Consider the following 27,099-nt stretch of genomic DNA (forward strand, 5'->3'; position numbering starts at 1 on the left):
AAAACAATGGAGAGACTAGGAACATGCATTCCTCCGATCGCGACGTTGGTACTCACCACTCGTTTGTTATTACATTTCTTCAAGAAAACTTGCCTGCATTTTCTGTTGAAATAGTCGACCGGTTTTGTTTTGCGTTTTACTTCCCGTATTAACCAAACTTATAAATTGAAATTTCTCTCTGTGTGGTGTTATTTCTTCTACTAAAGAATACCGTCAAAGCATGTGTGATGGGTTTTCTTTCTTCCTCTTTCGACTGTGATCGCTCTCTCAGTAGGTGATTCTTAAGTATTTCTTTGCGTACTTTTTATTTCTAGCCTTTAAAATGGCCTTCAATGAATTTTAAGGGGCCTTACGGTCCATTGTTGCCATTTTTGGCCCATTTTTAGTTTTTTCAATTTTACGCAAATAGAACTCAATTTAAACTGAAAATAGAAAAATCGTCCTAAAATAAGATAGAAAGTAGGGAGGCACAGTGTCCTACAATCCAAATGTATGTCACAATCAACTTTCTAGAACCCGTGACGAGATAATGAATCCAATTTTCGGTATTTTTGGCATTTAAGGACGATTTTTCTCTCAATATTGGTGACGTAAGAAAAATTTACCTGCTAATAATATATTGCATGTTATTTTTTACGCTCACTCCGAAAATTTAGACGGTTTTTAGATCGTTTTGAAAGTGTTACACATGTAAACTCGAAAAAATACCTAAAATTTGACAGCAATGGATTGTTAGGCTTTTCAAAACTCATTCAACGCCATTTTTATGGCCAGATATGAGAAGTACGTAGAGAAGCACACAAGATACCCACATTTGGAGGGTGATTTAGGTCGAAAAACATTCAAAAGAGCTACCTTCAAGTAGAAAAGGCCACTGAACATGCTATCCCGGTCAATTTTCACATCGTGGGAATCCAGGTACAACTTTTTTATTTTGATATGTTTTACGTACAGGGTGTTTCAGACCACCCGTACCAGGCCTTTTTCTCGGTTGTTTCAGGTCGTACGAAGTCGGGGACCGCGGGGTTGAATAGGGAATTGACCCCCATGGAATCCCAATTTCGTGGTCCCGAACCCCCCACCCCCCCACCCCCTGTAACGAGGCAAATCCCGTTTCTTCAGAGGCACATACGTCCTCTGGTATAAGATAAGCCAACGTTACTGTAGTTGCCGGAATGAGCTCGCCGGGATCCTGGATTCGGGCGCCAATTTAAAAATGAGTTTGAAAGGGGAAGAATGATCCAAATCTTATGTCTCAAATTTCTTGGTTTATTTACAAAACAAATGTCCTTTCGTTAGCTAAGTTTGTGAGGATCCTACACTCAAAATATTATGATAGTAATAATTTACGATATAATGAAAGAAAAGGGAAGCCGAAATGCCACTCACTAACGTGCACCTCAAGGCTTGAAATTACAGGATACATGTAAGAGGAGAGGAGGACTGAAGCTGGGCGAGATGCTACTCACTAACGTGCACCTCAGCACAGAAGAAAAGAAAGAGGAAAGTGAAATGGACAGAGTGCTCGACGAGATGCCACTCACTAACGTGCACCTCGAGTCGAGAAAGAGTTAGAAAGGTTGAGAGAAGAGGTGACCCTCCGGAAAGGAGAGGGTGATGAACAATGGCTAGCTTAGAGGGCTATCAGATTGATTTGAAGCTATTGAAAGACGATCTCGACATTCGTTGCAAAATTTTTGTTACAAGAAAAATTAAATAAAATATAAAATTTACAGAAATGGATGTAGGAAAATTTCCTACAGAAGTTTATAGTAGTTTAGAATTTTTTACAATTTTTCGTTTTGGGTAAATCTACGGAAAACCCTGATTTCGCAGTTATCTTCGAGAGAGAAAAAAAGGAGAAACAATATTCCATTTCTTTTCATTATTCAAACAGCTGATGTACCGTCACCGGGCGTCGTGGCGCGCTGTCGCCAAGCCGTGACACATTTGTCGCTATTTTGGCCTACAAAAGAAGGGGAAAAACTTAAAACGGAGAATGAAATTCTTCGTTACACCCCCCACCCCCCTAGGGAGTAAAGGGGGGGTCACGATGCTAAAAGTCACGATTCCCGACCGAATTGCGGATCAATCGCATCACAATTGAAAAGCACGGAAAATTTCACGTGAAAATGACCCCTCAAAATCCATAATCGGCCCATCCAAGGCCCAAAAATGACCCCCTAAAGAGGGGGACAGTACCCCCCTCCATAATTTCTCTTTGGTCTCAAAATTGACGTAGATTCTCCAGAAGAAGATAGTTTCCAAGGTAATCGACCCCAAGAAATCCAAATTTCATGGTCCCAAAGCTCCTCTATCCCCCCTTGAGGAGGGGGGCCTCGCCCCCTCCAAAAATTTCTCAAGATTCCTCTTTGGTCGCAAAATTGACGTCGATTCTCCAGAAAAAGGCGGTTTTCCAGGTCATCGACCCCGAAGACTCTGAATTTCATGGTCCCTAAGCTCTGCTACCCGCTTTTTTGGGAAGAAACCGTCTTTTTCTGGAGAATCGACGTCAATTTCGCGACCAAAGAGGAATCTTGAGAAATTTTTGGCGGGGGCGGAGCCCCCCTCCTCATGGGTTACTTTCTGCGGTTCAAGGGGGTCAATTAGAATTCTTGGGGGTCACTTAAGATGTAAATAAGTTCTGCTCCTCAATTTGGATACAATCAATTTGCAATTCGGAAAGGAGCCCCGATTTGTAAAATTGGGCCCCCCGTCCCCCCCCCCCCCCGTAGAGGAGCTTCGGGACCATGCAATTTGGATTTCTCGGGGTCGATTACCTCGGAATCAATATTTTTCTGGAGAATCTGCGTCAATTTTGAGACCAAAGAGGAATTATGGAGGGGGGTACTGTCCCCCTCTTTAGGGAATCATTTTTGGGCCTTGGATGGGCCGATTATGGATTTTTAGGGGTCAATTTCACGTGAAATTTTCCGTGCTTTTCAATTCTGATGCGATTGATCCGCAATTCGGTCGAGAACTGTGACTTTCAGCATCGTGACCCCCCCCCCTTTACCCCCTAAGGGGCCGTGGGGGGGGGGGGGGTTTCGGGACCACGAAATTCGGATTCCGTGGGGTCAATTCTCCATTCAACCCCGCGGTCCCCGACTTCGTACGACCTGAAACAATCGAGAAAAAGGCCTGGTACGGGCGGTCTGAAACACACTCTATGGGTAGAAGCTGTCACGTTCTTTCTTGAACCTTAGGCGCGACGATTTATTACATTTTTAACATTTTTGGCGCTTTGGGACGATTTTTCTCGAAAATTTGGCTATGTAGGGAAAGGATTTCCATTTCTTGTTCATGCTTTGGCGTTCTTCTTAAAAACGTACACGGTTTTCAGTTTAAATTGAGTTCTAACTCTTGTAAAATTGAAAAAACTAAAAATGGGCCAAAAATGGCAACAATGGACCGTAAGGCCCCATAAAATTCATTGAAGGCTATTTTAAAGGCCAGAAATAAAAAGTACGCATAGAAATAGTTAAGAATTACCTACTGAGAGAGAGATCACAGTCGAAAAATTCGACGAAAATACTTATTTTTCAATGCCAATATTTTGGATTTGAGGCGCTGTTGCACCTTTGCACGGGCTCGGTTCGGTATAATATTTGGCACAGAGTCTCTCAAAGTTAAGTACTTTCAAAAAATGAAACACTCGTCAAAATCCAGGTGGGGCCAGAAAAGGCCTTTAACAATACTCCTCCTTTGGACGCTCTCCTTTGGAAGTCTAGGAAATTTTGAGGGGGAAAGATTCTGTGCCCCGAAGCGGCGATTGGGCGGATCTAGAGTCCCTTTATAGAGAGAGTTAAGACAACGCGGCTCATGGGTGACACAAACAGGAATAAAGATTGCATAAAATTAAATGTTTTTCGTAATCTTTAATATACTTACTCCCGAATTCCTGTCTCCGTTCTTTTTCCAATTCCGTTTATGCCTTGCCGTTCCCCCAGTTTCCTGGTTCATTCTAGCGTAAAAGTAATCAGTGGAGGCCTAGAATACGGGAACCAATCAGAGATGGATTCCTATTGTTTTTACTCAGGGTGTAAAAGGACTCTAGGCAGATGTATGGACGTGAATGAGTGGTGCCGTCGTCGCACACTCCGCAATCACACGCTGAATGTGGGAGCTTAATGTGGCTTGAATGTGTGGAAGTCATCGGCCCGATGCCTGAATTTTGCGAGTGACGCGCAAAATTCAGCAACGATTCTCAGCAACCATCGGACCAATTTTGAATTTGTCTGAACTATTCGAGTAGATTTGATACACATCTGGATGAAAATAACTCGAATTTGCTAAATTTCAGCCGTTGGGCGATGACTGTTGACTTCCACATTCAGATGCTAAATTCAGCGTCTGATTGCGGCAACAGTGCGTCAAGTCGCTTCGCGTCGCAATAATAACAGGAGGACCGGTTGTGGTCGTTGAGTGTTGTCCGTTGCCGGTTGCCGTTGATACCGATAAGCAAAAAGATGGAGGCAAAGGTCCTCCTTTATCGCGAATCGCCCAGTTGCAAGCGAGGCGAGGCGCGAGGGACGGTAACCACGACTCGCCCGGCGTACAGTGGATCGGGTCAATCGGAGAGGTCGGACAAGAAATTTTTGACTCAAATTGCAAAGTTTGGTGTTTATTTTATCACATTTTTAATTTTAAGAATGCTTTTTGAAGAAAACACAAGAAAACTAGTGAAACCTATTTTGGAGCCTCAACGTTTGTATAAACGGAGTTGCGAGCTTTTAAAGCTTTCAAATTGTGTCCAACCTCTCCTATTGACTGGATCCAATGTGCGGCGGCGCGGCGCGCGGCGGTGAAATCGTCCGCGCTCACCAGCGCCATCGCGCACTATCGAGCATTCGTGCTTCTACACGGAGTAAACACGAACACTCTTTTCGAGCAACTCTTGTGTGTGTGTGTGTGTGTGTGTGTGTGTGTGTGTGTGTGTGTGGGGGGGGGGTGAGGGTGTGTGTGTGTGTGTGTGTTGGTGAGGGTGTACGTACGTATTTATTTCCGCCTTTTTAAGATTATTCGATTTTCGAGTGGTTACATTCTTACGTTACAAGATATTTTGACCAATTGTGTTACATTTTGTAGAGTCTCATTGAAGCTAATATTCTGCACTCAAAAAATTGAAATTTAAGGCAGTAGATTTTGAGGGTTGGGGTTCGAAAGTAGGGGGAGGTCAAATCTTGTTCACTCGATAACTCAAGTTAAAATTAATATTTTGAGCTGAACTTTTTATGGGTGGTAGTTTTTCCCTAGGACTGGTTCGGTATTGAATTTGAGAAAAATCGGCGGAGCCGTTTAAAAACGACGAGCTTTGAAAGTTTTAGGCGGGGGGGGGGGGGTAGGCGGCATGAGGGGAGCCGTCCGGAGCGGGGCCGCACAGTGGGTCAGGCGGAGGAAGTTTTGGACAAGCTTTTCGTCGCTCAGTGGGTCAGGGGGAGGAAAATTTGGAACATGTTGTTTGTCGCACAGTGGGTCAGGAGAGGGGGAGTTTTTGGACAAGCTTTTCGTCGCACAGTGGTTCAGGGTAAGCGATCTGTCTTTGACACGGCTCCGTTGAAGGGAAGTTATATGAAAAGTGACTGGTCGTCTCCGAACTCTTCGGCATCTTCAAGTAGGGTAAAAATACTATGTTTTTAGCCAAAAATCGAAATGTGTTGTTCGAGCTCCTCGAAAAATAAATGACAATTTTTGACACTTTGGGACCAATTTTCTTTGAAATTTGGCAAAAAAATTACGGAATTGAAGAGATTTCCATTTTTTTCAAGGACAAATCGTATCGCAATCTAAAATCTAATTATACCGTTAAAAAGCCCTTGCTTTCAGCTTTCTAACGGCTTATAGTTTTTGTAATTTGGAGCAACTGACCGTCTATAAACGGAATTTTACTGCAATCATATCAAGGAATTTTCCGCCAACTCGGACGGCCGGTTCCCTTGAATTTATCTCTGCTATTTTTGAAATTAAAAAATAAAATATGCACACCGTTAGAAAGATCACACTCTCAGCTTCCTATTTATATAATAATTTTTGAATTTTGAGCAACTCAACGCCGGCACATAGGAATTTTTCGAAAAAATGTCAAAAAACGATGAAAAACGGGTGGCTCCGGTCAAAGTCAATTTCTCGCCGCCCACCATATGCACCAAAATAAAAAACCAACATGTCGTTGGAAAGCTGAAATTGTCAGCTTTCGAATGGTACCATGGTTTTTTTGGTAGCGCTAAAAATCACGAGTAAAAATAGGAATCTCCGTCGAAGACGAAACCTTGTATTTTGGCTACTCTTTTTTGTGGGGAGGCATCTCTTAATTTTTCCCCCGTAATTTTTGGGGGGATTTCGGTCACTCTGAACATTACCTGAGAGTCCTATGTCCCATTAGACACATTATGAATCACACCTGACTCAGTGAAAATGCATGGTTGGCAAATTTGGCCATTTATCATAGCTTTTCCAGATTACCTAGTGTATAATTATCGTGTTTTTGGCTACAAAAATGGGTCATAATCGGTCCGAGGTCAATCGAAAATAGAAAGCTCGAGTCGTTAAGAACATATGAAAAGGCTGTTCATCGAGTTCATATTTTATTATAATATTTACTATTAATTTTTTAATATTTGTGTCATAATTAATAATCTTTTTTTGTTAATTGTCTGTTACTTTATCTTATTGTACTTAAGTAAGTGAGACTGATTTTTTTGTACGTTGTTCATTCTATTGTGCTATGTTTTGCGACATCCTTTGTTTCATGCAATGAAGTTAACTTTATTTTTGTTAAACAATAGGTTTGCTGTGTTCAAATTAGTTGAATCGTCATCTTTTTTACATTTTTTCTCGCATAAAGTATTGAAAATGCCCCCCCCCCCCCAAAAAAAAAAATCGATGAACAGCCTTTTCATATGTTCTTAACGACTCGAGCTTTCTATTTTCGATTGACCTCGGACCGATTATGACCCATTTTTGTAGCCAAAAACACGATAATTATACACTAGGTAATCTGGAAAAGCTATGATAAATGGCCAAATTTGCCAACCATGCATTTTCACTGAGTCAGGTGTGATTCATAATGTGTCTAATGGGACATAGGACTCTCAGGTAATGTTCAGAGTGACCGAAATCCCCCCAAAAATTACGGGGGAAAAATTAAGAGATGCCTCCCCACAAAAAAGAGTAGCCAAAATACAAGGTTTCGTCTTCGACGGAGATTCCTATTTTTACTCGTGATTTTTAGCGCTACCAAAAAAAACCATGGTACCATTCGAAAGCTGACAATTTCAGCTTTCCAACGACATGTTGGTTTTTTATTTTGGTGCATATGGTGGGCGGCGAGAAATTGACTTTGACCGGAGCCACCCGTTTTTCATCGTTTTTTGACATTTTTTCGAAAAATTCCTATGTGCCGGCGTTGAGTTGCTCAAAATTCAAAAATTATTATATAAATAGGAAGCTGAGAGTGTGATCTTTCTAACGGTGTGCATATTTTATTTTTTAATTTCAAAAATAGCAGAGATAAATTCAAGGGAACCGGCCGTCCGAGTTGGCGGAAAATTCCTTGATATGATTGCAGTAAAATTCCGTTTATAGACGGTCAGTTGCTCCAAATTACAAAAACTATAAGCCGTTAGAAAGCTGAAAGCAAGGGCTTTTTAACGGTATAATTAGATTTTAGATTGCGATACGATTTGTCCTTGAAAAAAATGGAAATCTCTTCAATTCCGTAATTTTTTTGCCAAATTTCAAAGAAAATTGGTCCCAAAGTGTCAAAAATTGTCATTTATTTTTCGAGGAGCTCGAACAACACATTTCGATTTTTGGCTAAAAACATAGTATTTTTACCCTACTTGAAGATGCCGAAGAGTTCGGAGACGATCAGTCATTTTCATATAACTTCCCTTCAACGGAGCCGTGTTGAACAAAAGCTCATCTCCATAACCGTTACAATTGTTTTCAAAATGAAACTATTTTCAAAATTCGAAAAACAAATGGCTGGAAAAAAATAAAAATATTGGTAAGTCCCAAGACTTCTGCTCCCACTTCGGGAAAACACTTTTCTTCCCGCGGTGGATGCGCGGGTCACTTAAACAAAGGGGGAAAAGGAGGAGTGTCGTTTTGGGCCTTTTCCGGCCCCACCTCGATTTTGCTAAATGTTTCATATTTTCAAAGTACTAGTCTTAGGTAGACTCTGTGCCAAATATTTTACCGAACGGAGCCCATGCAAGGGCGCAGCAGCGCCTCAAACCCAAAATCCTAGAATCGAAAAATAATTATTTTCGTCGACTTTTTCGACTTTTATCACTCTTCCAGTAGATGATTCCTAGGAATTTTTTTTTGTACTTTCCGTTTCTGGCCTTTTTAAAGGCCTCCGATTAATTTTAAGGGGCCTTATGGCCCATTGTTGCCATTTTCAGGGGTTTTTTCCATTTAACACATTCAAAACTTAATTTAATCCAAAAACTGTGTACCCTTTTGAAAAGTACGTAATAAAATGAATAAAAAATGTTCATTCAATTTTTTTCCTACGTTGCCAAATTTCAAAGAAAATTGGTCCCAAAGTGTCAAAAACGGCAAAAAATATATACATCGCCGCGCCTAAGGTTCAAGAAAGAGGAGTACAACTTTCATATTGTACCAGGTAACAGCTCTTATCCATCAATACAACATATTAAAATATCATAGTTGTACCTGGATTCCCACGATGTGAAAATTGACCGAGATGTCGATTTTAGCGGCCTTTTTTGACTTGAAGGTAGCTCTTTTGAATGTTTTTCGACCTTAATCACCCTCTATGGGTGTGTACTGTACGTATTTTTCTACGTACTTTTCATATCTGGCCATAAAAATGGCTTCCTGTGCATTTTAAAAGGCCTAACGGTCCATTGTTGCCAATTTTCACCAATTTCTAGGGGTTTTTTCAAGTTTACGTGTGTTAAACTTAATTTAATCTTGAAACCGTGTACATTTTCGGAAAGACCGTAAAAATACATAAAAATGTGATTTGTACCTTTTCCCTACAATGCCAAATTTTCGAGAAAAATCGTCCTGAAGCGCCAAAAATGCCAAAAATTGGATTAATCATCACGTCAAAGGTTCCAGGAAGTGAATTATGACTTTCATGTGGATCGTGGGACACTTTCTCCACGCAGTTCCTGTTGTTTGGTTTATTTGGCCTGTAGCAAGCATCTTGAGAACCAAGCATTATCTCGAGGTCACAAGAATAAAGAGGTGAACTGGAGTGAAGGATAAAGTAAAGGCACCTTGAGGGCCCGTTTTGTCACGTTCATCTGCGCCATTACATGTTCCGTGAGATGCATTGCAATTTTCCATTTTCGATACGTTATTTGTAGTGAAAGAAAACTTGAAATTCACTTCCTGGAACCTTTGACGTGATGATTAATCCAATTTTTGGCATTTTTGGCGCTTCAGGACGATTTTTCTCGAAAATTTGGCATTGTAGGGAAAAGGTACAAATCAAATTTTTATGTATTTTTTTACGGTCTTTCCGAAAATGTACACGGTTTCTAGATTAAATTAAATTTAACACACGTAAACTTGAAAAAACCCCTAAAAATTGGTGAAAATTGGCAACAATGGACCGTTAGGCCTTTTAAAATGTACAGGAAGCCATTTTTATGGCCAGATATGAAAAGTAAGTAGAAAAATACATACAGTACACACCCATAGGGGGTGATTAAGGTCGAAAAACATTCAAAAGAGCTACCTTCAAGTCAAAAAAGGCCGCTAAAATCGACACAGGGTTGCCAGCCAAATTATTTTTTTCAATTCCCTGACTTTTCCCTGACTTTCCAATATTTTTCCCTGACTTATGGATCTGACGCAGTCTGTTAAAGTGAAATTGATCCAGTTGATCCCGCAACGCGAGCCCGAGACCGCCCGCGCCTAATTCCACGAAAAATCAGAAAAATCCCTGACCAACACCGAAATTCCCTGACTTTCCCTGACTTTTCCCGGTTGATTTTTTTCCCCTGACTTTTCCCGGTTTTCCCGGTCGCTGGCAACCCTGTCGACATCTCGGTCAATTTTCACATCGTGGGAATCCAGGTACAACTATGATATTTTAATATGTTGAATGGGCCGGCCAGGTTGGCCTAGTGGTCAGCGCGTCTGACTCTAGGTCAATAGGTCCCGGGTTCGAATCCCGGTGGTGGCGTCTAATTTTCACGGAATTGACGAGTAGGTCTGCTGAAACAGATTCTCCTCGGCCCTAATCCCTGAAAATAAGAAAAGTCTGGAGCCTGATGTCTACGGATACTAAACATTGTCTAAAGTTGGCTGAAGGTGCTACAGACACGAAGCCATTAAACCAGCAGAAAAAAAAAAAAAAAAATATGTTGTATGGATGGATAAGAGCTGTTACCTGGTACAATATGAAAGTTGTACTCGACACTTTCTTGAACCTTAGGCGCGGCGATGTATATATTTTTTGCCGTTTTTGACACTTTGGGACCAATTTTCTTTGAAATTTGGCAACGTAGGAAAAAAATTGAATGAACATTTTTTATTCATTTTTTTTACGTACTATTCAAAAGGGTACACAGTTTTTTGATTAAATTAAGTTTTGAATGTGTTAAATGGAAAAAAAACCCTAAAAATGGGCCAAAAATGGCAACAATTGAATTAGAACACAATTAGAATGGGCCATAAGGCCCCTTAAAATTAATCGGAGGCCTTTAAAAAGGCCAGAAACGGAAAGTACAAAAAAAATTCATAGGAATCATCTACTGGAAGAGTGATAACAGTCGAAAAAGTCGACGAAAATAATTATTTTTCGATTCTAGGATTTTGGGTTTGAGGCGCTGCTGCGCCCTTGCATGGGCTCCGTTCGGTAATATATTTGGCACAGAGTCTACCTGAGACTAGTACTTTGAAAATATGAAACATTTAGCAAAATCGAGGTGGGGCCGGAAAAGGCCCAAAACGATACTCCTCCTTTGCGCGCGAAGCGCGCGTCTAGGGGTTTTCTTAATTTTTCTTTTAAAATGTCAACATTTGAGGATAATGTCACGAACCGTTTTGAAAGAGCGTAGAATTTCTTATGAGCTCATTACAAAACGATAATTCCAAAAATCTTAAAATCCTCACGCTGAAACTTGGCTAAACACGTTCAGATAGGGGCTCTAGCGCGTCACCGATGGATGACTGTTGCCGCATTCGAAGACGAGCAAAAGAGTCATCGCGCGTTCTGAGTACTTACAGTTAGAATGTCTGTGCACTATGGAGGCCTGAAGTACGGAAACCAATCAGAAATGGATTCGTTGTGCTTACACTCGATGTAAAGGGACTCAAGGCTTGACAGGCAGCGTCCCTCCCGGCTTGGATGCCAAGCGAGGAACGGATCGGTTAAAAAGAGTCGGGGTATGGAGGAATGGTCGAGGGGGCTCCCGCAAACGGCATGAGGGATTAATTGTCGACTTGTTCTTGTGGCGAGCGGGGGCTGGGAGCGAACGAATATTTGTCACACTGTCTCGATTGGATTTGGTGGAGTCCGGCTCGGGCACTGCAGTGGCAGGACTGAAGCCCAGCGCCCAGCCCCGTGCATCGTACAGCGAAGCCGTGGCGCTTGCCGCCGCGCCGTCCTTGTTACCGCTTGCCGTCGTCGTTGTTGCCCAAAGACATAAAGACGGAGTGTTCGTATCTAAAAGCACGGGGAATTTATTTTTAGGTGTTACATCGATATAAGTTTTAAAACATCTGTTTTGGTGCTGTAGGAACTCGTATTTCTCTCAAAACCGAGCCATACTTAAATGGGAACTGAGTTGAGAGGAAATGGGTGATATAGAGAGATTTTTGTACTGTCTTTTCTCTTGAGTAAATAAATCCGTAAGACTGCGGCACGGAGCGCCGCTTGGAAGCGCAGGGTTCGGCCGTGGAGCGCACCTCCTAGTATTAGCATGTTTGAATGGACCACTAGACAAGATACGAATTTCAGCATTCTGATACATGTCTCTTTACCAAAATTTTACGTAAAACACGATGCGCACAACGAAAATTACCGAAATTAACTCCTTCCGAAGATATTTAATGATTCTTGGTGCGTGAATTGAAACCACCCGCTCATGAAAACTCAATGCTCTACGTGATTCACATCGCGCGCTAAACGTTATCATGAGCGTCTCTATGCGATAAAAAAATCTGGTAACCTCCATCTTGACACTTTGGCTCAGCTATAGCAAATTACTTATAGTTTGAAAAACACATGGTGGGAAATGAACATCGCTCGATTGAGAAGCTTGCTGAAACCGAAGCATGTATCAGAATGCTTAAATTCGCACCTTGTCTAGTGGTCCATTCAGCTACCCAAGAAACACCTGCAGGCTGATTAAAATTTTTCAAATTCCCAGCTATAGATCTGCAAATCTCATCTATCGCGCATCTATGATCAAACTATTTGTGATTCTACACTATGATTCTATCAGATGGATGAGCAATAGATCAGCAGAATTGGAATACAGTGTTGAACGATAGCTTTGAGATGAAAATAATCGTTCTAACCAATCAGACACCTTGATTCACCGAGTGAAGAAGAAGAAGCGCGTAAGAAACCTTACCCCCAAAGAAATTATTTATCGTGTTTTACTCAACTCCGTCTTATCAGCTACAGTGGCGCAGTGGATAGCGGCGGCGATATTCAGTCGCTACCAATCCGAGCGATGGTGGGTTCGAATCCCGCCACGGCACACTATGGTCCGAATAGCCGGTTTAAGCGGCATTAAATCAGATATGTATGTTTAAACCTCGCAACATGAGTTTTCAAGGGTTTTTAGGGTCGCTGAGTGCAAAAATGCTAATATTCTTCAGGAAAAATCCCTTTTTAACATTTTTATACTTTATATAACTGTGGTAATATTATGTTCAGAAACCTTAAATTGAGGCTTTCAAACCGAGTTGGAGCGGTGGAGCAGTTGACAGAGCGTCTCCCTTATCTTCTTGATGTCCCGGGTTCGATTCTCGATAGAATTTTTTACTTTCTCGCTCCCCTAGGGTAGAGAGGAAGTATTGTCATCCTCCGAGAAAAAAAAAAAAAAAAAAGTTGAAATTTCATCATTTCTAGACGTTTTAAGGTCCCAGGAGTCAAAATAACCATACTTGAAAAAATGTGTGTCCGTCCGTCCGACGTCCCCCAAATCTGTCTACAGCGATATCTCAGAATCTATCTGTTCGATTTCATTCAAAATTCTCACAGAACACCATATTTATGGTCTCCTTATGCACGTACAACGATTTTGGGGTACGCTAAAATTTGGGGGGGCTAGGGTCAAATTGGGTTATAGGTCCATTTTCAGCAAAATCACACGGAAAGCTCATTTTGAGGGACCGTAAATTTTGAAAAATGCCATTAATTCTTTAAAAGTGGGCATCAAGCACATCACCCGGGTCATTAATTTAAGTTCCTAAAAAATCTTTGGACTAAACTCAAAATTCAAGGGATTACGAGGCCCAAAAGTAGGGCACTTTGCTCCGCGACATCACACAAACAACTCATTTTCAAAGACTGTAAATTTGAAAAAAAATGCCTTTCATTTCTTCGAAAGTTGGCATAAGAGCACCACCTGGTTCAATAATGTAAGTTCCTATGAGGTCTTTGGACTAAACTAAAAATTGAAGGGTTACGCGTCATATAGCGAGGAGAGCACTTCGGTCACACGGACAGCTCATGGACTGTAGATTTTGAAAAAATACCTTTAATTCTTGGAAAGTTGGCTCAAAAGCACCATCTGAGTCATTAATTTAAGTTCCTAAAGGATTCTTGGACTAATCTCATAATTGCAGAGGGGCCGATAGGAAACGCTCAATTCTCTGATAAATGAGTCGGAACGCTTCTAGATAATAGCAGCAAACGCTTTGAGTCAGGTGAAACCTAGGAATTCAAATGCATTATATAATGCATCATATACTATTTCCAAAATTACTCCGTAGGTATACACCAAGCAAAATTAGACAACTAATTAGGTAGGTACTTACAATATATAGTTACAATGAGTCATCAAGCTGAAGCAAGAACTGACACTTACATCTTTATTAAATACTAATATGTTTGTTGTTAATGAATTTAGAATCCCGGCAGATTCCATCTTTCGCGGTTCCTTTTTACGAGGTACTAAGCACAAATATAATATAATAATACGGCACAAATATGACTGATTTAATGCTTGTTACTTAATAAAGGAGGTTATAAATTGTTAGAACGGTTTGTTGACGTTTGTCGACAGCAGCAAGGAGATTGCGCTTTCAGCGCTCTCTATTGTTTTCGCTTTGAATTACAGGGATACGCGGTAAGGAGATGGCGCTCCTGGCGGGCGTGTGGTGAACCTTCCAGCAGGTAGATTCGCCCGCCAAATTTAAAATTTGGGAGATGCTAAGCGAAAACCGTTTAGTTTTAAGACTATTTGAACATCGAATTTTTTTTTTTATAAGTTTAAAAATTAATTTTACATTGGATGGACTATAAGAAGCTAAAAGTAGAGCCTCGTCAAACACTACTATCAAGGGAACTTGAAAAAGACAGATCAGGATAATACTTCTACGTTTCATGGCTCCAGAGGCCTACTTTCAAGTCCCACTGATCAGCCGTTTGAACTTTTTTTCGTCTGCCAAGCTAAACTTAAGCTTAAATATATCCATTTTGATAGATTATTTGTTTGAAACATGGGTAAACGTAAAAAAAAAAACGTTTACGGGACCTCAAAGTGGCTTCCTGAGACAATTTCATTGCTCGGGAGCCTTACTTTCAAGTCCCACCGATCAACCGTTTAGACTTGTTTTCGTCTGCCAAGCTACACTTATGCTAACATACAGGGTGTTTCAGACCACCCGTACCAGGCCTTTTTCTCGGTTGGTTTAGGTCGTACGAAGTCGGAGACCGCGGGGTTAAATAGGGATTCGACCCCAAGGAATCCGAATTTCGTGGTCCCGAAACCCCCCCCCCACCCCCCCTTGGGGGGTAAAGGGGGGGTCACGATGCTAAAAGTCACGGTTCCCGACCGAATTGCGGATCGATCGCATCAGAATTGAAAAGCACGTAAAATTTCACGTGGAATTGACCCCTAAAAATCCAATATTGGACCATCCAAGGCCCAAAAATGATACCCTAAAGAGGGGGACAGTACCCCCTCCATAATTTCTCTTTGGTCTCAAAATTGACGTAAATTCTCCAGAAAAAGACGGTTTCCCAGGTAATCGACCTCGAGAAATCCAAATTTCATGGTCCCGAAGCTCCTCTAGCCCCCCTTGGGGGGTAAACGGGGGGGGCCCAATTTTAAAAATCGGGGCTCCTTTCCGAATCGCAAATTGATTGCATCCAAATTGAGGAGCAGAACACTTTTACATCTTAAGTGATTCCTAAAAGTTCTAATAGACCCCCTGAACGGCAGAAAGTAACTCCCTGAGGAGGGGGGCTTCGCCCCTGCCTAAAATTTCTCAAGATTCCTCAATGGTCACAAAATTGACGTCGATTCTCCAGAAAAAGACGGTCTCCCATGTAATCGACCCCGAGGAGCTCAGGGAACAAGAAATTTAGAGTTCTCGGGGTCGATTACATGAGAAACTGTCTTTTTCTGGAGAATCGACGTCAATTTTGCGACCAAAGAGGAATCTTGAGAAATTTTTCGCGGGGGCGAGGCCCCCTTCCTCAGGGGATTACTTTCTGCCGTTCAGGGGGGTCAATTACAACTCTTAGGAGTCACTTAAGATGTAAATGTGTTCTGCTCCTCAATTTGGATGCAATCAATTTGCGATTCGGAAAGGAGCCCCGATTTTTGAAATTGGGCCCCCTAGTTAACCCCCCAAGGGGGGCTAGAGGAGCTTCGGGACCACGAAATTTGGATATCTCGAGGTCGATTACCTGGGAATCCGTCTTTTTCTGGAGAATTTACGTCAATTTTGAGACCAAAGAGAAATTATGGAGAGGGTACTGTCCCCCTCTTTAGGGGATCATTTTTGGGCCTTGAATGGTCCGATTTTGGATTTTTAGGGGTCGATTCCACGTGAAATTTTACGTGCTTTTCAATTCTGATGCGATCGATCCGCAATCCGGTCGGGAACCGTGACTTTTAGCATCGTGACCCCCCCTTTACCCCCCAAGGGGGGGTGGGGGGTTTTCGGGACCACGAAATTCGGATTCCTTGGGGTCAATTCCCTATTCAACCCCGCGGTCTCCGACTTCGTACGACCTAAACCAACCGAGAAAAAGGCCTGGTACGGGTGGTCTGAAACACCCTGTATATCTACACTGATAGATTATATGTTTGAAACACTTAAAACGTAAAAAAAAAAAAACTTTTACGGGTCCTCAAAGTAGCCTCCCGAGGCGATTCTTTGCTGTTCTTGAGCGGAAGTTTCAATTGGTCCCGATCAACCCCATCAACTCGTATTATTCTGCCTGGGCAGATTTAGGCTCTAATGCATTCGATTTGCTAGAATATGACAATGGAACATGATAAAAGTCATCGTCAATGGCATATGATAGCTAATGGGCCTGTTGCAAACTTTTGCTAGAGCAAAAATAAGAGTAGTTTCTTATTGATAATGCCTCAAAAATCACGATGAGCGCATCGGCAAAGTCTGAAATACACTCATAACTTCACAGTCTGCGTAAGAAATTCGCGGTTTTTTGAGCTTCCCGCTTCAAAAACGATACTACGGCACAGGTGAACATTTTGTAAGAGGAGTCGTTCCATCGTCGGCATTAATCATCATGGCCGACGCCAATCCGCCAAAACACGTTTGATGGGACGAGATAACACCTGAACTGGATTAGACCAGATAACAATCGATGTGTTAACGTTCATATTTTCCACGCCCGAATTGATTGACCTTGAACTCTCCTCAAATTATGCGCGGAACTGCGCGCAAGCGTCGGCCATGATGAATATCGCCGACGATGGAGCGACTCCGTTAACGAAATGTTTACCTGTGCCGTAGTATCGTTTTTGAAGCGGGAAGCTTAAAAAAACGCAAATTTCTTACGCAGATTGTAAAGTTGTGAGTGCATTTCAGACTTTGCCGATGCGCTCATCGTGATTTTTGAGGCATTATCTACAAGAAACAGCTCTTATTTTTGCTCTAGCAGAAGTTTGCAACAGGCCCATTGTAGTAAGTGATAAGAAACGCGAAAACGTCATTTTTCATGAGAAATAACTTGAGGCGATTGTGTGTGATTGATCTGCCACTCAGACTAAAAGGTAGTCTAGAGTCATGACAATAACTTCCGAGTAAAATTACGAGGTGCTCAGAGGTGCAAAGGATATTTTTTGGGTCCTATTTTTGCGATTTTATTGAAAAAAGTGACTATGTTTAAGGGTTAATCTAGAACATTAGATATGATGAAAAAGAACAGTTTCAGCATGAAACATCTTAAACTTATCTCATATTTTGTGAATCAAGTCCCCAAACACTTTCAGGTACGGTGAAACGACGAAAACAAGCCCTTAAACACAGCACTGCCGCTCGGTAACTGGAATCGCACTCATAAAGTGCTCCGCGCGCCGCACTTCCCAGGCTTGTCACATCTTTATTAGTGCTTTAATCGAAGTGAAATTTTACAGGAGTCTTCTCTCCAGTATGCACTATCGATCTACATCTTAAAATCTAACTTTTTCCAAACTTCACTTTTTCGATTTATTGCCGCTTAAACCAGCTATTCGGACCATAGTGCGGCACTACCAGTCGGCCAATCAGAAACACAGTTTTAATAGATGTCACCGCATCTACTGCCTTAGGGCCGGGGGATCCGCATCTATCAGTGGATCTACATACAGCTGGATCTATTGAAATTAGTTCTGAATCGCTCGGAATCTCTGTCTCATAGATCCGCAGCCCGCATCTATGAAGGTCAATAGATGAGGAAAGTAAATAATCAACCTGCTGGTGAGTCATGTTGCAAGGTTTACACGTACTAATCTGATGTAATGCCGCTTAAATTGGTCTATGGGACCATAGTGCGGCGCGGCGGCTCGGCGCGTCGCGACATTTACGTCATACGCTTACTCGAACCATCAGTGACGAGAGCCTGGAGATAGGTCACTTATTATCGCTCATATTCTACCGTTCAAATAGCACTGTATCATAAATCCATCGCTCTTCTCACTCATCGGCATGCGACCGACTGGAGTTACCCTCCACTAATTGGGTCTCCGTCTCGTTGAGGCCCAATTCAGCCGAGATTCGTTTTATATCAGCAACTTTTCCAAGCATCAATAGATTCATACATTCAAGCAAAATTCTTAGCAATTCAAAACGTCATCTCAATCTTCGTAGTTTCCTTGTAGAAAATTCTCGCTATGGTACAAATTGATTGAGGAACCCTCTCAAACACTAGGAGTCACTAGAATTGATTTAGTAATAGATCCGTAGCATGGGTTAAAGAATCCTGTTTTGGTGGTTCATATTTACAGAGCGGCGATATCTAATCGATAATAACTTTAAGATCGAATTCGTAAAAGGGACCTTATCTTCCGACAGAAAATTCCCCTTCGCTCTTTGCGAACGCATGGAGCGAAAAAAATTGAACATTTTGATGACAGTTTAACCCTAAAATCTCAAACAATGAAATAAATATTAGACCCCAAGTTCCGAAACAAACATTCTTAGGGGCCGTTCAAGTATTACCTACGTAATGCACGATTTCTGATTTTTATGACCCCCTCGCCCCTTTAGACGCACCCGTACCGCAGTCCTACATCTTCGCTTTTGAATTACGCTGGTCTGACCGCCCGAATCTCAATTTTTGGCACGTCCCCCTCCTAGGTTTGGATTTGTTACGTAACGCTGGGCTTGACCCCCCCCCCCCTCCTCTTCTAACGTATCGTAACGCTGGCTCAAACCTCCCTCCCTCCCCTCCTTTGAGTGCGGTAGGTACGTGGTGCGTGATACTTGAACGGCCCCTTAGGCTGTAAAAAAAATATAGTATTAGTGCTTGAAGAAATTTATTAAAAATTTTCTCGCAGAATACGAAGGTCCCTTTTCACAGATCTGGCCTGATAAACGAAGACATTGCTTGTCGTCCTCTGAAAACCACGGCGCGGACAGTAGCATGCAGCATGTTCATGTGCTGGTTTGTTGATCACATTGGTGGAACACGCAAAGGAATTAGTGTTGGGTATTTAACTTTAATTTTAAGTCATTTTTGTAATAATTGTCTTTTTAGCATAAGTCATCGAATGTTGTGTCGTTGCCCCCTCTTTTTCTCATCGCACTCTTACTATAAGGAATGAATGGGCCTTTCTCTTTCTCTTTCAACTGAAATTAATAGCCTTCTGCACGCTTCCCCTTGTCTTGAATCACATGTCGCTCTCCTTCTCGCTCCTCTCTCGCGTATGTATGTGTCTATCTCTCTCTAATCTTCAACCCTCGGCTCTGCATTTCTTCTCGCTCTCACTACCTCATCCAACGTTGCTCTCTCTCTCTCTCTCTCTCTCTTCACCACCCCCGCTTGTTTTGAGGACTCCACTGCGCATGCGCAGCGCGAGATGCCGTGCACCCCTTAGAGTAAACTCAGTTGAGAGAGCCGCGTCAGTCCTCGTCAGCTCTTCGTTCTGAATCTACTTCACGCTCTTGTGACTCCGTCAAATGCGGAAAACTTTCCCGTGACGTCTATCTCTTGAGGCAACGACACAAACATCGCAGATTGTTTGTATTCCTCAAAATAAACTCAACTTCACCTGCATATCGATTGGTTCACTATCAAGTACATCTCACCTGGGAGGACCTCAGCACAGAAGGATTCGCAATACGACTTGTCGTGTTGACTTCTGGGCTGTCTCCCTGATTTTTGTTCTCTTATACGGTACGAGTGGCAGTCCGACACGATCTTCGTGTTGACACTCGTGCTGTTGAGAAATCTTACTTAGTTTCTTACTAAGTTGGTCCCTCGGTAAGCATCGAGAATTCGCTGAAGGATTCTTCTTCCTTCATTTTTTGGTCCCTCGGGCCGGATCGAGAATTCGCTGAAGGATTCTTTCTCCTTCATTTTTTGGTCCCTCGGGCCGGATCGAGAATTCGCTGAAGGATTCTTCTTCCTTCATTTTTTGGTCCCTCGGGCCGGATCCATAGACCAGCAACTTTGGATGAAAAACGGCGTAATTTTACTTAAATTGCGAAATCACAGTGGTTTTTCTAAAATCTAACTTGGATTTTAGATTGACCAGCAACTTTGGATGAAAAACGGCGTAATTTTACTTAAATTGCGAAATCACAGTGGTTTTCTAAAATCTAACTTGGATTTTAGATTGACTTTTATCGTACCGAATCATGCTTTTCTAAAATTTAAACTTGGATTTTAGAATTGTTTTTTAACACACCTAACCATGCTTTTCTAAAATTTGAACTTGGATTTTAGATTTGCTTGTTAACACACCTAATCATGGCCGAAAATGTGAAAACCCTACGACGGCAACGGGGTAAGGTGCAGGCATCAATCACAACCTTCACAAAAAAACTTGATAATTGGCGAGATGATGTAGAAAATCGGGATCCAGATCTCTTACAGCAAAATTTAGTATCTTTACAAAAAAGATTCGAATCATTTGACGCTATTCAGGATCAACTCGAGGAGTTGGATTCACAAGAAATCAAACAAGGAGAATCTATTCAAGATTCTTTCGACGAAGTTGTCGCGCGAGCAACGAGATACCTCCGCGAAGCTCTTCATCAAACGGAAGTAGGATCAGTCATTTCAAATCACTCATTGCCTCACTCGTCAGCTGGTGGCTCGGGACAATTTAGCTCACGGTCCTCGAGCTACGGCATTCGGCTTCCAAAGCTTAATTTGCCAAAATTCAAAGGCGAAATTTCGACTTGGCAAAATTTCTATAATTTGTTCATTGTTTCCATTCATGAATCTCCGTTGAAGGATGTTGAAAAATTTCAGTACTTACTTAGTACTTTAGATGGTGAAGCCAAAGATCTAGTCAAAGGACTAGCTATCACTGAGGCAAATTATACGGTCGCATGGGAACTGTTGTGCAGTCGCTACAATTGTAAGCGAAGGCATATTTTCCATCACTTTAATCGTTTCCTCGAATTATCAGAGCTGAAACACAGCTCCCAGCTCTCCTCATTTATCACAAAAATTAGGGAGCATACTCAGGCGCTCAAGGCGCTGGGATATGACATCGAGCAATATGATGCATTTTTGGTTGCGGTTCTTTACCGCAAATTTTCGCCGTATTACCGTCGACGTTTGGACGACTACCGTGGTAGTGACACGGACTACCCCGACGTGGATATTTTGGTTAAATTTCTGGACAAGGAGTGTCTTGCAGTAGACGACACAAGTCCAGCAGAACACGAGAAGAAAGAGCCAAGGATCAAAGCCTTGGTCACTTCGAATTCGAACCCGAAAAGCGCGCCAACGCCAGGAGGACAAGGGGGGAAGTCAACTCAGGGAGCCCGGAAATGCATTTCGTGTAACGGCGAGTTGCATCCCTTGTATACTTGTCCATCATTTAGAAACTTGAAAATCACAGAGAGGCGTGATCTGGTGGGGCGAGCAGGGTTTTGTTTCAACTGCCTGGGCCAAAATCATAAAAAGCAGGATTGCAAGAGTGATTCCAGATGTAGACACTGCTCTGGTCCCCACCATTCCTTAACTTGCATGACGACGAAAAATCTTGGCACCAAAGCGGACCCCCCTACCGGGAGAGAGGGTCCCGGTCCCAGTTCAGATCACGGTCCCGTCGCCCTCGCCTCAGTTGCGGACGCTCCAGATGTTCATCCCTCAGTTTTACTCGGCACGGCTTTGATTGACGTGCAGGGAGGAGACGGGCGATTTCACACTCTCAGAGCGGTTATCGACAGTGCCGCCACAACATCGTTTCTAACAAAATCTGCTGCTCAAAAACTCAAATTGAAATATGAGCGCCTCACCGAACAGGTTTCTGGAATCGGGGGAGGTCACACCTCCGATGCAGTTAAGGGCCGCGCAACATGCCTCATCAAACCTCGGGGCAAGGATGAGCCAGTGTTATCAACAGAGACAACAATCATCAAGAAGATTGTGGGTAACTTGCCCTACTTGAACTTATCGCAAAATGTAAATTCTCATTTCTCTCAACTGATGTTGGCGGATCCAGGGTTTGCTGTCAAACAAGAAATCGAATTTTTGGTCGGTGCCGATGTATTTCCGTACATTTACACCGGCGAAAAACGCTTTGGGCCACCAGGCTATCCAGTTGCCTTAGCTAGCATTTTCGGCTGGGTGATCACAGGAAGAGTCGGCCAGGAACGCACGCAGGTGCGCACTGCGCTGATAGTCACGCCGTCACAAGACGCCATCTTACGGAAATTTTGGGAACTAGAGGAAGTACCCTCCATTTCAAAAATGCATCCCGATGATATCATAGCTGAAAAGATATTCAGCGAGAAACACTACAGGTTACCAAATGGCAGATATGTAGTGCCACTTTTGTTGCGCGAAAACGCTCCCACACTTGGGGAGTCCAGGGGTCTCGCGATGAATCGATTAACTGGAATAGAGCGTAAATTAAACAAGGATCCTGAATTGAAAACAGGACCGAATTTTTGGAAACGTACGAATCGTTAGGTCACATGAGCGCTGTCAACTCAACGACCGAAAAAGCTGAATATTATATTCCGCATCATTGCGTCATGCGTCCAGAGAGCACCACGAGTAAATATCGAGCAGTTTTTGATGCTTCACAAAAAACTACCTCTGGAGTTTCCTTAAATGACATAGTCTATGCAGGACCTAAGCTACAAAATGATATCTTCGATATCATCACGAAATTCAGATTACATCAATATGTTTTTACGTGCGATATATCGAAAATGTATCGACAGATCTTAATTCGTCCAGAGGAACAGAAGTATCAGCGAATTATTTGGCGAAGTCAAAACGGCGAAATTAAGGAATTTGTTTTGAATACGGTCACCTACGGCATCAGCTCATCGCCTTTTCTTGCATTACGTACACTGAGGCACTTGCAACCCTTTATCGATTCGGATGGAATTCTAAGGGTGGGGGGTAGGCTATGCAAAGCAAATACACCTGACTCTGCAAAAAATCCAGTTTCGATGCCAAAACATGACAAATTTGTGGACTTACTTATCGATGATAACGGCACCAATTTTGTTGGTGCGAAAACCCACCTAACTGAGATGCACAAATTTTTAACTGATAATAAAAACACAATTGATGAAGAATTAATTAAACGCAAAGTTGAGTGGAATTTCGTACCTCCGAACGCGCCTCACTTCGCTGGACTATCTGAAGCTGGAATTAAATCAGCGAAGTATCACCTCAAACGAGTCATCGGCGATCAAACTTTAACATTCGAAGAGATGACGACGATATTTTCAAAAATCGAAGCAATTATGAATTCTCGCCCCTTGTGTCAACTTTCGACGGATCCAGCCGAAGTTGACGTTCTCACTCCGGGCCACTTTTTAGTTGGTGGGCCCCTTGTTGCCGTGCCCGAATATGATTTTCTGGATGTAAAAACGAATCGACTCTCCCGTTGGCAACTTTTGCAAAAATTAACTCAACATTTTTGGAAGGTATGGTCGCAAGACTATTTGCATACCTTAATTCAACGAACAAAATGGTCCAAACACGAAGAAAACCTAAAAGTCGGTGACTTAGTAATCATTGCGGACAATGACTTGGCACCAACGCATTGGAAAAATGGGCGCATACAGCAAGTGCACCCTGGCGCTGACAACGTTGTCAGAGTTGTCACAGTGAAAACAGCAAGTGGAGTCTACAAACGACCTGCTGTTAAAATCTATCCACTTCCGTCAAATTAGACTACGACCCACCCCCACCGGAGCTTCAATGTCAAAAGACAGCCGTCGCACCCTGACGGTGAGAACTGCATTCGAAAAAACCTATAACTGTCACAGGAACCCATAAACTTTTACTTCAGCACCACTCGACGTCATTGCCAAGTTGTATCGAATATCAAACTCTTGGCAAGTCCTCGGAAACCTGAACCTTCAGATTTGAAATTGACAACGCTGCCCTCCCAACGAGCGCTCCCTAGAAAAAGGCTATACTGCTTAAATGACAAATGACAAAATGGGAAGAACAAAGCTCCGTCCACCGAAACAGCTGATGAACTTCTGCGTTGGTCAGTCACCAAGGTCCAAGAAGGAAATTAGTGTTACACCATCAAAACTGTATTTATAAATTAGTATGTATATACCTAATCACTTTAATTCAATCGTGCTTCTCCGTTTTGGATTGAATCCTAGGAGGATTCAAGGTGGGGGGTTATGTTGGGTATTTAACTTTAATTTTAAGTCATTTTTGTAATAATTGTCTTTTTAGCATAAGTCATCGAATGTTGTGTCGTTGCCCCCTCTTTTTCTCATCGCACTCTTACTATAAGGAATGAATGGGCCTTTCTCTTTCTCTTTCAACTGAAATGAATAGCCTTCTGCACGCTTCCCCTTGTCTTGAATCACATGTCGCTCTCCTTCTCGCTCCTCTCTCGCGTATGTATGTGTCTATCTCTCTCTAATCTTCAACCCTCGGCTCTGCATTTCTTCTCGCTCTCACTACCTCATCCAACGTTGCTCTCTCTCTCTCTCTCTCTCTCTCTCTTCACCACCCCCGCTTGTTTTGAGGACTCCACTGCGCATGCGCAGCGCGAGATGCCGTGCACCCCTTAGAGTAAACTCAGTTGAGAGAGCCGCGTCAGTCCTCGTCAGCTCTTCGTTCTGAATCTACTTCACGCTCTTGTGACTCCGTCAAATGCGGAAAACTTTCCCGTGACGTCTATCTCTTGAGGCAACGACACAAACATCGCAGATTGTTTGTATTCCTCAAAATAAACTCAACTTCACCTGCATATCGATTGGTTCACTATCAAGTACATCTCACCTGGGAGGACCTCAGCACAGAAGGATTCGCAATACGACTTGTCGTGTTGACTTCTGGGCTGTCTCCCTGATTTTTGTTCTCTTATACGGTACGAGTGGCAGTCCGACACGATCTTCGTGTTGACACTCGTGCTGTTGAGAAATCTTACTTAGTTTCTTACTAAGTTGGTCCCTCGGTAAGCATCGAGAATTCGCTGAAGGATTCTTCTTCCTTCATTTTTTGGTCCCTCGGGCCGGATCGAGAATTCGCTGAAGGATTCTTTCTCCTTCATTTTTTGGTCCCTCGGGCCGGATCGAGAATTCGCTGAAGGATTCTTCTTCCTTCAATTAGTATAATTAAGTGCACTGCTGATTCCTGAACGAGCGGAGGAAACCATGGTACACGCTAAAGAGATTGATGACGTCATGCGTCAATATCCAGAACAATGGGTCAGTTGCGCTTGTCACAGAATCATGTTTCGATACTTGATTCTTGTAGATTAGCTAAAAATAAAAAGATCCGTTCAAACCGCAACTTTCTACCTTCAATATTTACCGAGATCTCGCTCTCGGAAAAGTCGGGTTTTTGACGTCATTCACCACGGTAGTGACACCCTTGGTTTCTTCCACCTTGCTTTCATCCAAGTTTCATGGTGAGTAACCAGTGTAAAGTTGTGAAGCTACGAGCCGATGCTGTACGGCATAACCTTATGAGGCGCTTCAAATGCCTGGACACGTTCTCATCCGAATTTGTCAAAACGCAATATCTCGGTTAATATTGAACTTAGAAAGTTGCTATAGTGACAGATCTCATTATTTTTAGCTGATCCACAAGAATCAAGCATCAAAACACGATTCTGTGACGAACGCAACTTACCCATTGCCTTGCTGCGTATCCTAAGCGTAAATTGAAGTCCTAAAAGCATGACCTTTAAGTGGATTTTTGGGCGCCCCCGCAGCGGGTTCGCCCCACAGTCTTCCTCGCCCTAAATCCGGCGCTAGAACGGATCGCACAAGATACCGCTTCGTTTACTCGTTTCCCAGAGGAAAAACAGCCATGTAAATCCAAGATTCCAAAATGTATCTCGGTGGTTCTTTTATGACATGAAAATGACTGTGCAGGTACTGTGCGCAATTTTGCTTATTTTTCCCTGCAACCTGAAGAAAAATTAGTGCAATTTCCAATAGTTTTTGAGTTGAAATACGAATTGAGAGTATAAATTTTGTAGCATGGAAATGAAGTTAGGTTCTTTCGTCCGGAAAACGAGGGTTCGGACCTTTCCCTAGACAAGAGCACAATATAAACGCGTATGTTTAGAGACCAAGGAGAAAGAAAGCAGAGAATAAGACGAGAACTTTTTAAGGAGACGAAGAAGGAGGGTATCTGACAAGGATCGGATCGCGGGTCGGCGCGGTGGCGCGGATGATGAGGCGAAGGGGGCCGAGCCGATCACGAGTTTTCTGCTTCATTTAGCGAAAAAGATCTGAGTGGAGGAGGGGGAAAATCCTCGTTCGCGACGCGACGTGGCGAACGCTCACCGGTTTCGTGATCCACTCGTCCCCTTTGAGTTGGATTTAATTAGGATGAGCATGAGATCCGCGGCACAAACTCCCGCGCCACCATCCTGACTTCTGCCGGGATCCGGGGTCGACCCGCGACGCCACCGCGGAATGAGAGCGAACCGCGGCTCGCCCGAGTTCGACCCCGGCCCTGACAGCCCCACCGGGCCGGGCCAGCTCCACCTCTAAGCACGCGGGCAAAACACAACGGCCTATATGGCCTATAACGGCCATAGAGACTATAGATAGGGTGATCCGATGATCTAGAAACTATAGATAGGGGGCTCCTATGCTACGCCAATGGTAAATTTTGTAACAAACTAAGAGCGACAATTAGGTTAGGACATTAAATTCGCAACCAACCGTTTGAAAATCTGTGTCCAGATATGAAACCTAGCTATTCTTCAAGTGAGTTTACAATTAAGATTTCGACGCGAAATCATTTATTGTAAAAACTCCCGCAAGATCCCATGTAATTGAGGTTATGACGAGATAGTAATTAGTCAGTTCCACCCCCTGCTCGCCTATAGAAAGACCGCTCCATGTGTGTTACGTTTTTTTGTAGGCCACCACCAATCTACAGGTTCTATATCGTTGGAAAAACAAGCGAAGGAAAAGCTGGTCCCGTCTGCCTGGCCCGCGGACATTTTGTCAGGTATTCCAATGCATTACTGACAATTAGTGCGAACGTAATGTGGCATT

At 42.8% G+C, this 27,099-nt stretch overlaps 2 protein-coding genes across 3 annotated transcripts in view; one reads left to right on the forward strand and one right to left on the reverse strand.

Moving 5' to 3' along the window:
- The window catches only part of Ntan1 (N-terminal amidohydrolase 1), a 103,898-nt gene that overhangs the window by 40,932 nt on the left and 35,867 nt on the right, over nt 1-27,099 (reverse strand). The window lies entirely within an intron of this gene.
- On the forward strand, nt 20,378-22,558 carry LOC109038289 (uncharacterized). Its single transcript, XM_019053312.2, has one exon. It carries the CDS (start codon nt 20,378-20,380, stop codon nt 22,556-22,558), a length of 2,181 nt encoding a protein of 726 aa, XP_018908857.2.

This window comes from Bemisia tabaci, chromosome 1, assembly GCF_918797505.1.
Source record: "Bemisia tabaci chromosome 1, PGI_BMITA_v3".
Taxonomy (NCBI): Eukaryota; Metazoa; Arthropoda; class Insecta; order Hemiptera; family Aleyrodidae; genus Bemisia; species Bemisia tabaci.

Coding starts and splice junctions, on each gene's coding strand:
- LOC109038289 (XM_019053312.2), top strand. CDS start 20,378: ATGGCCGAAAATGTGAAAACCCTACGACGGCAACGGGGTAAGGTGCAG.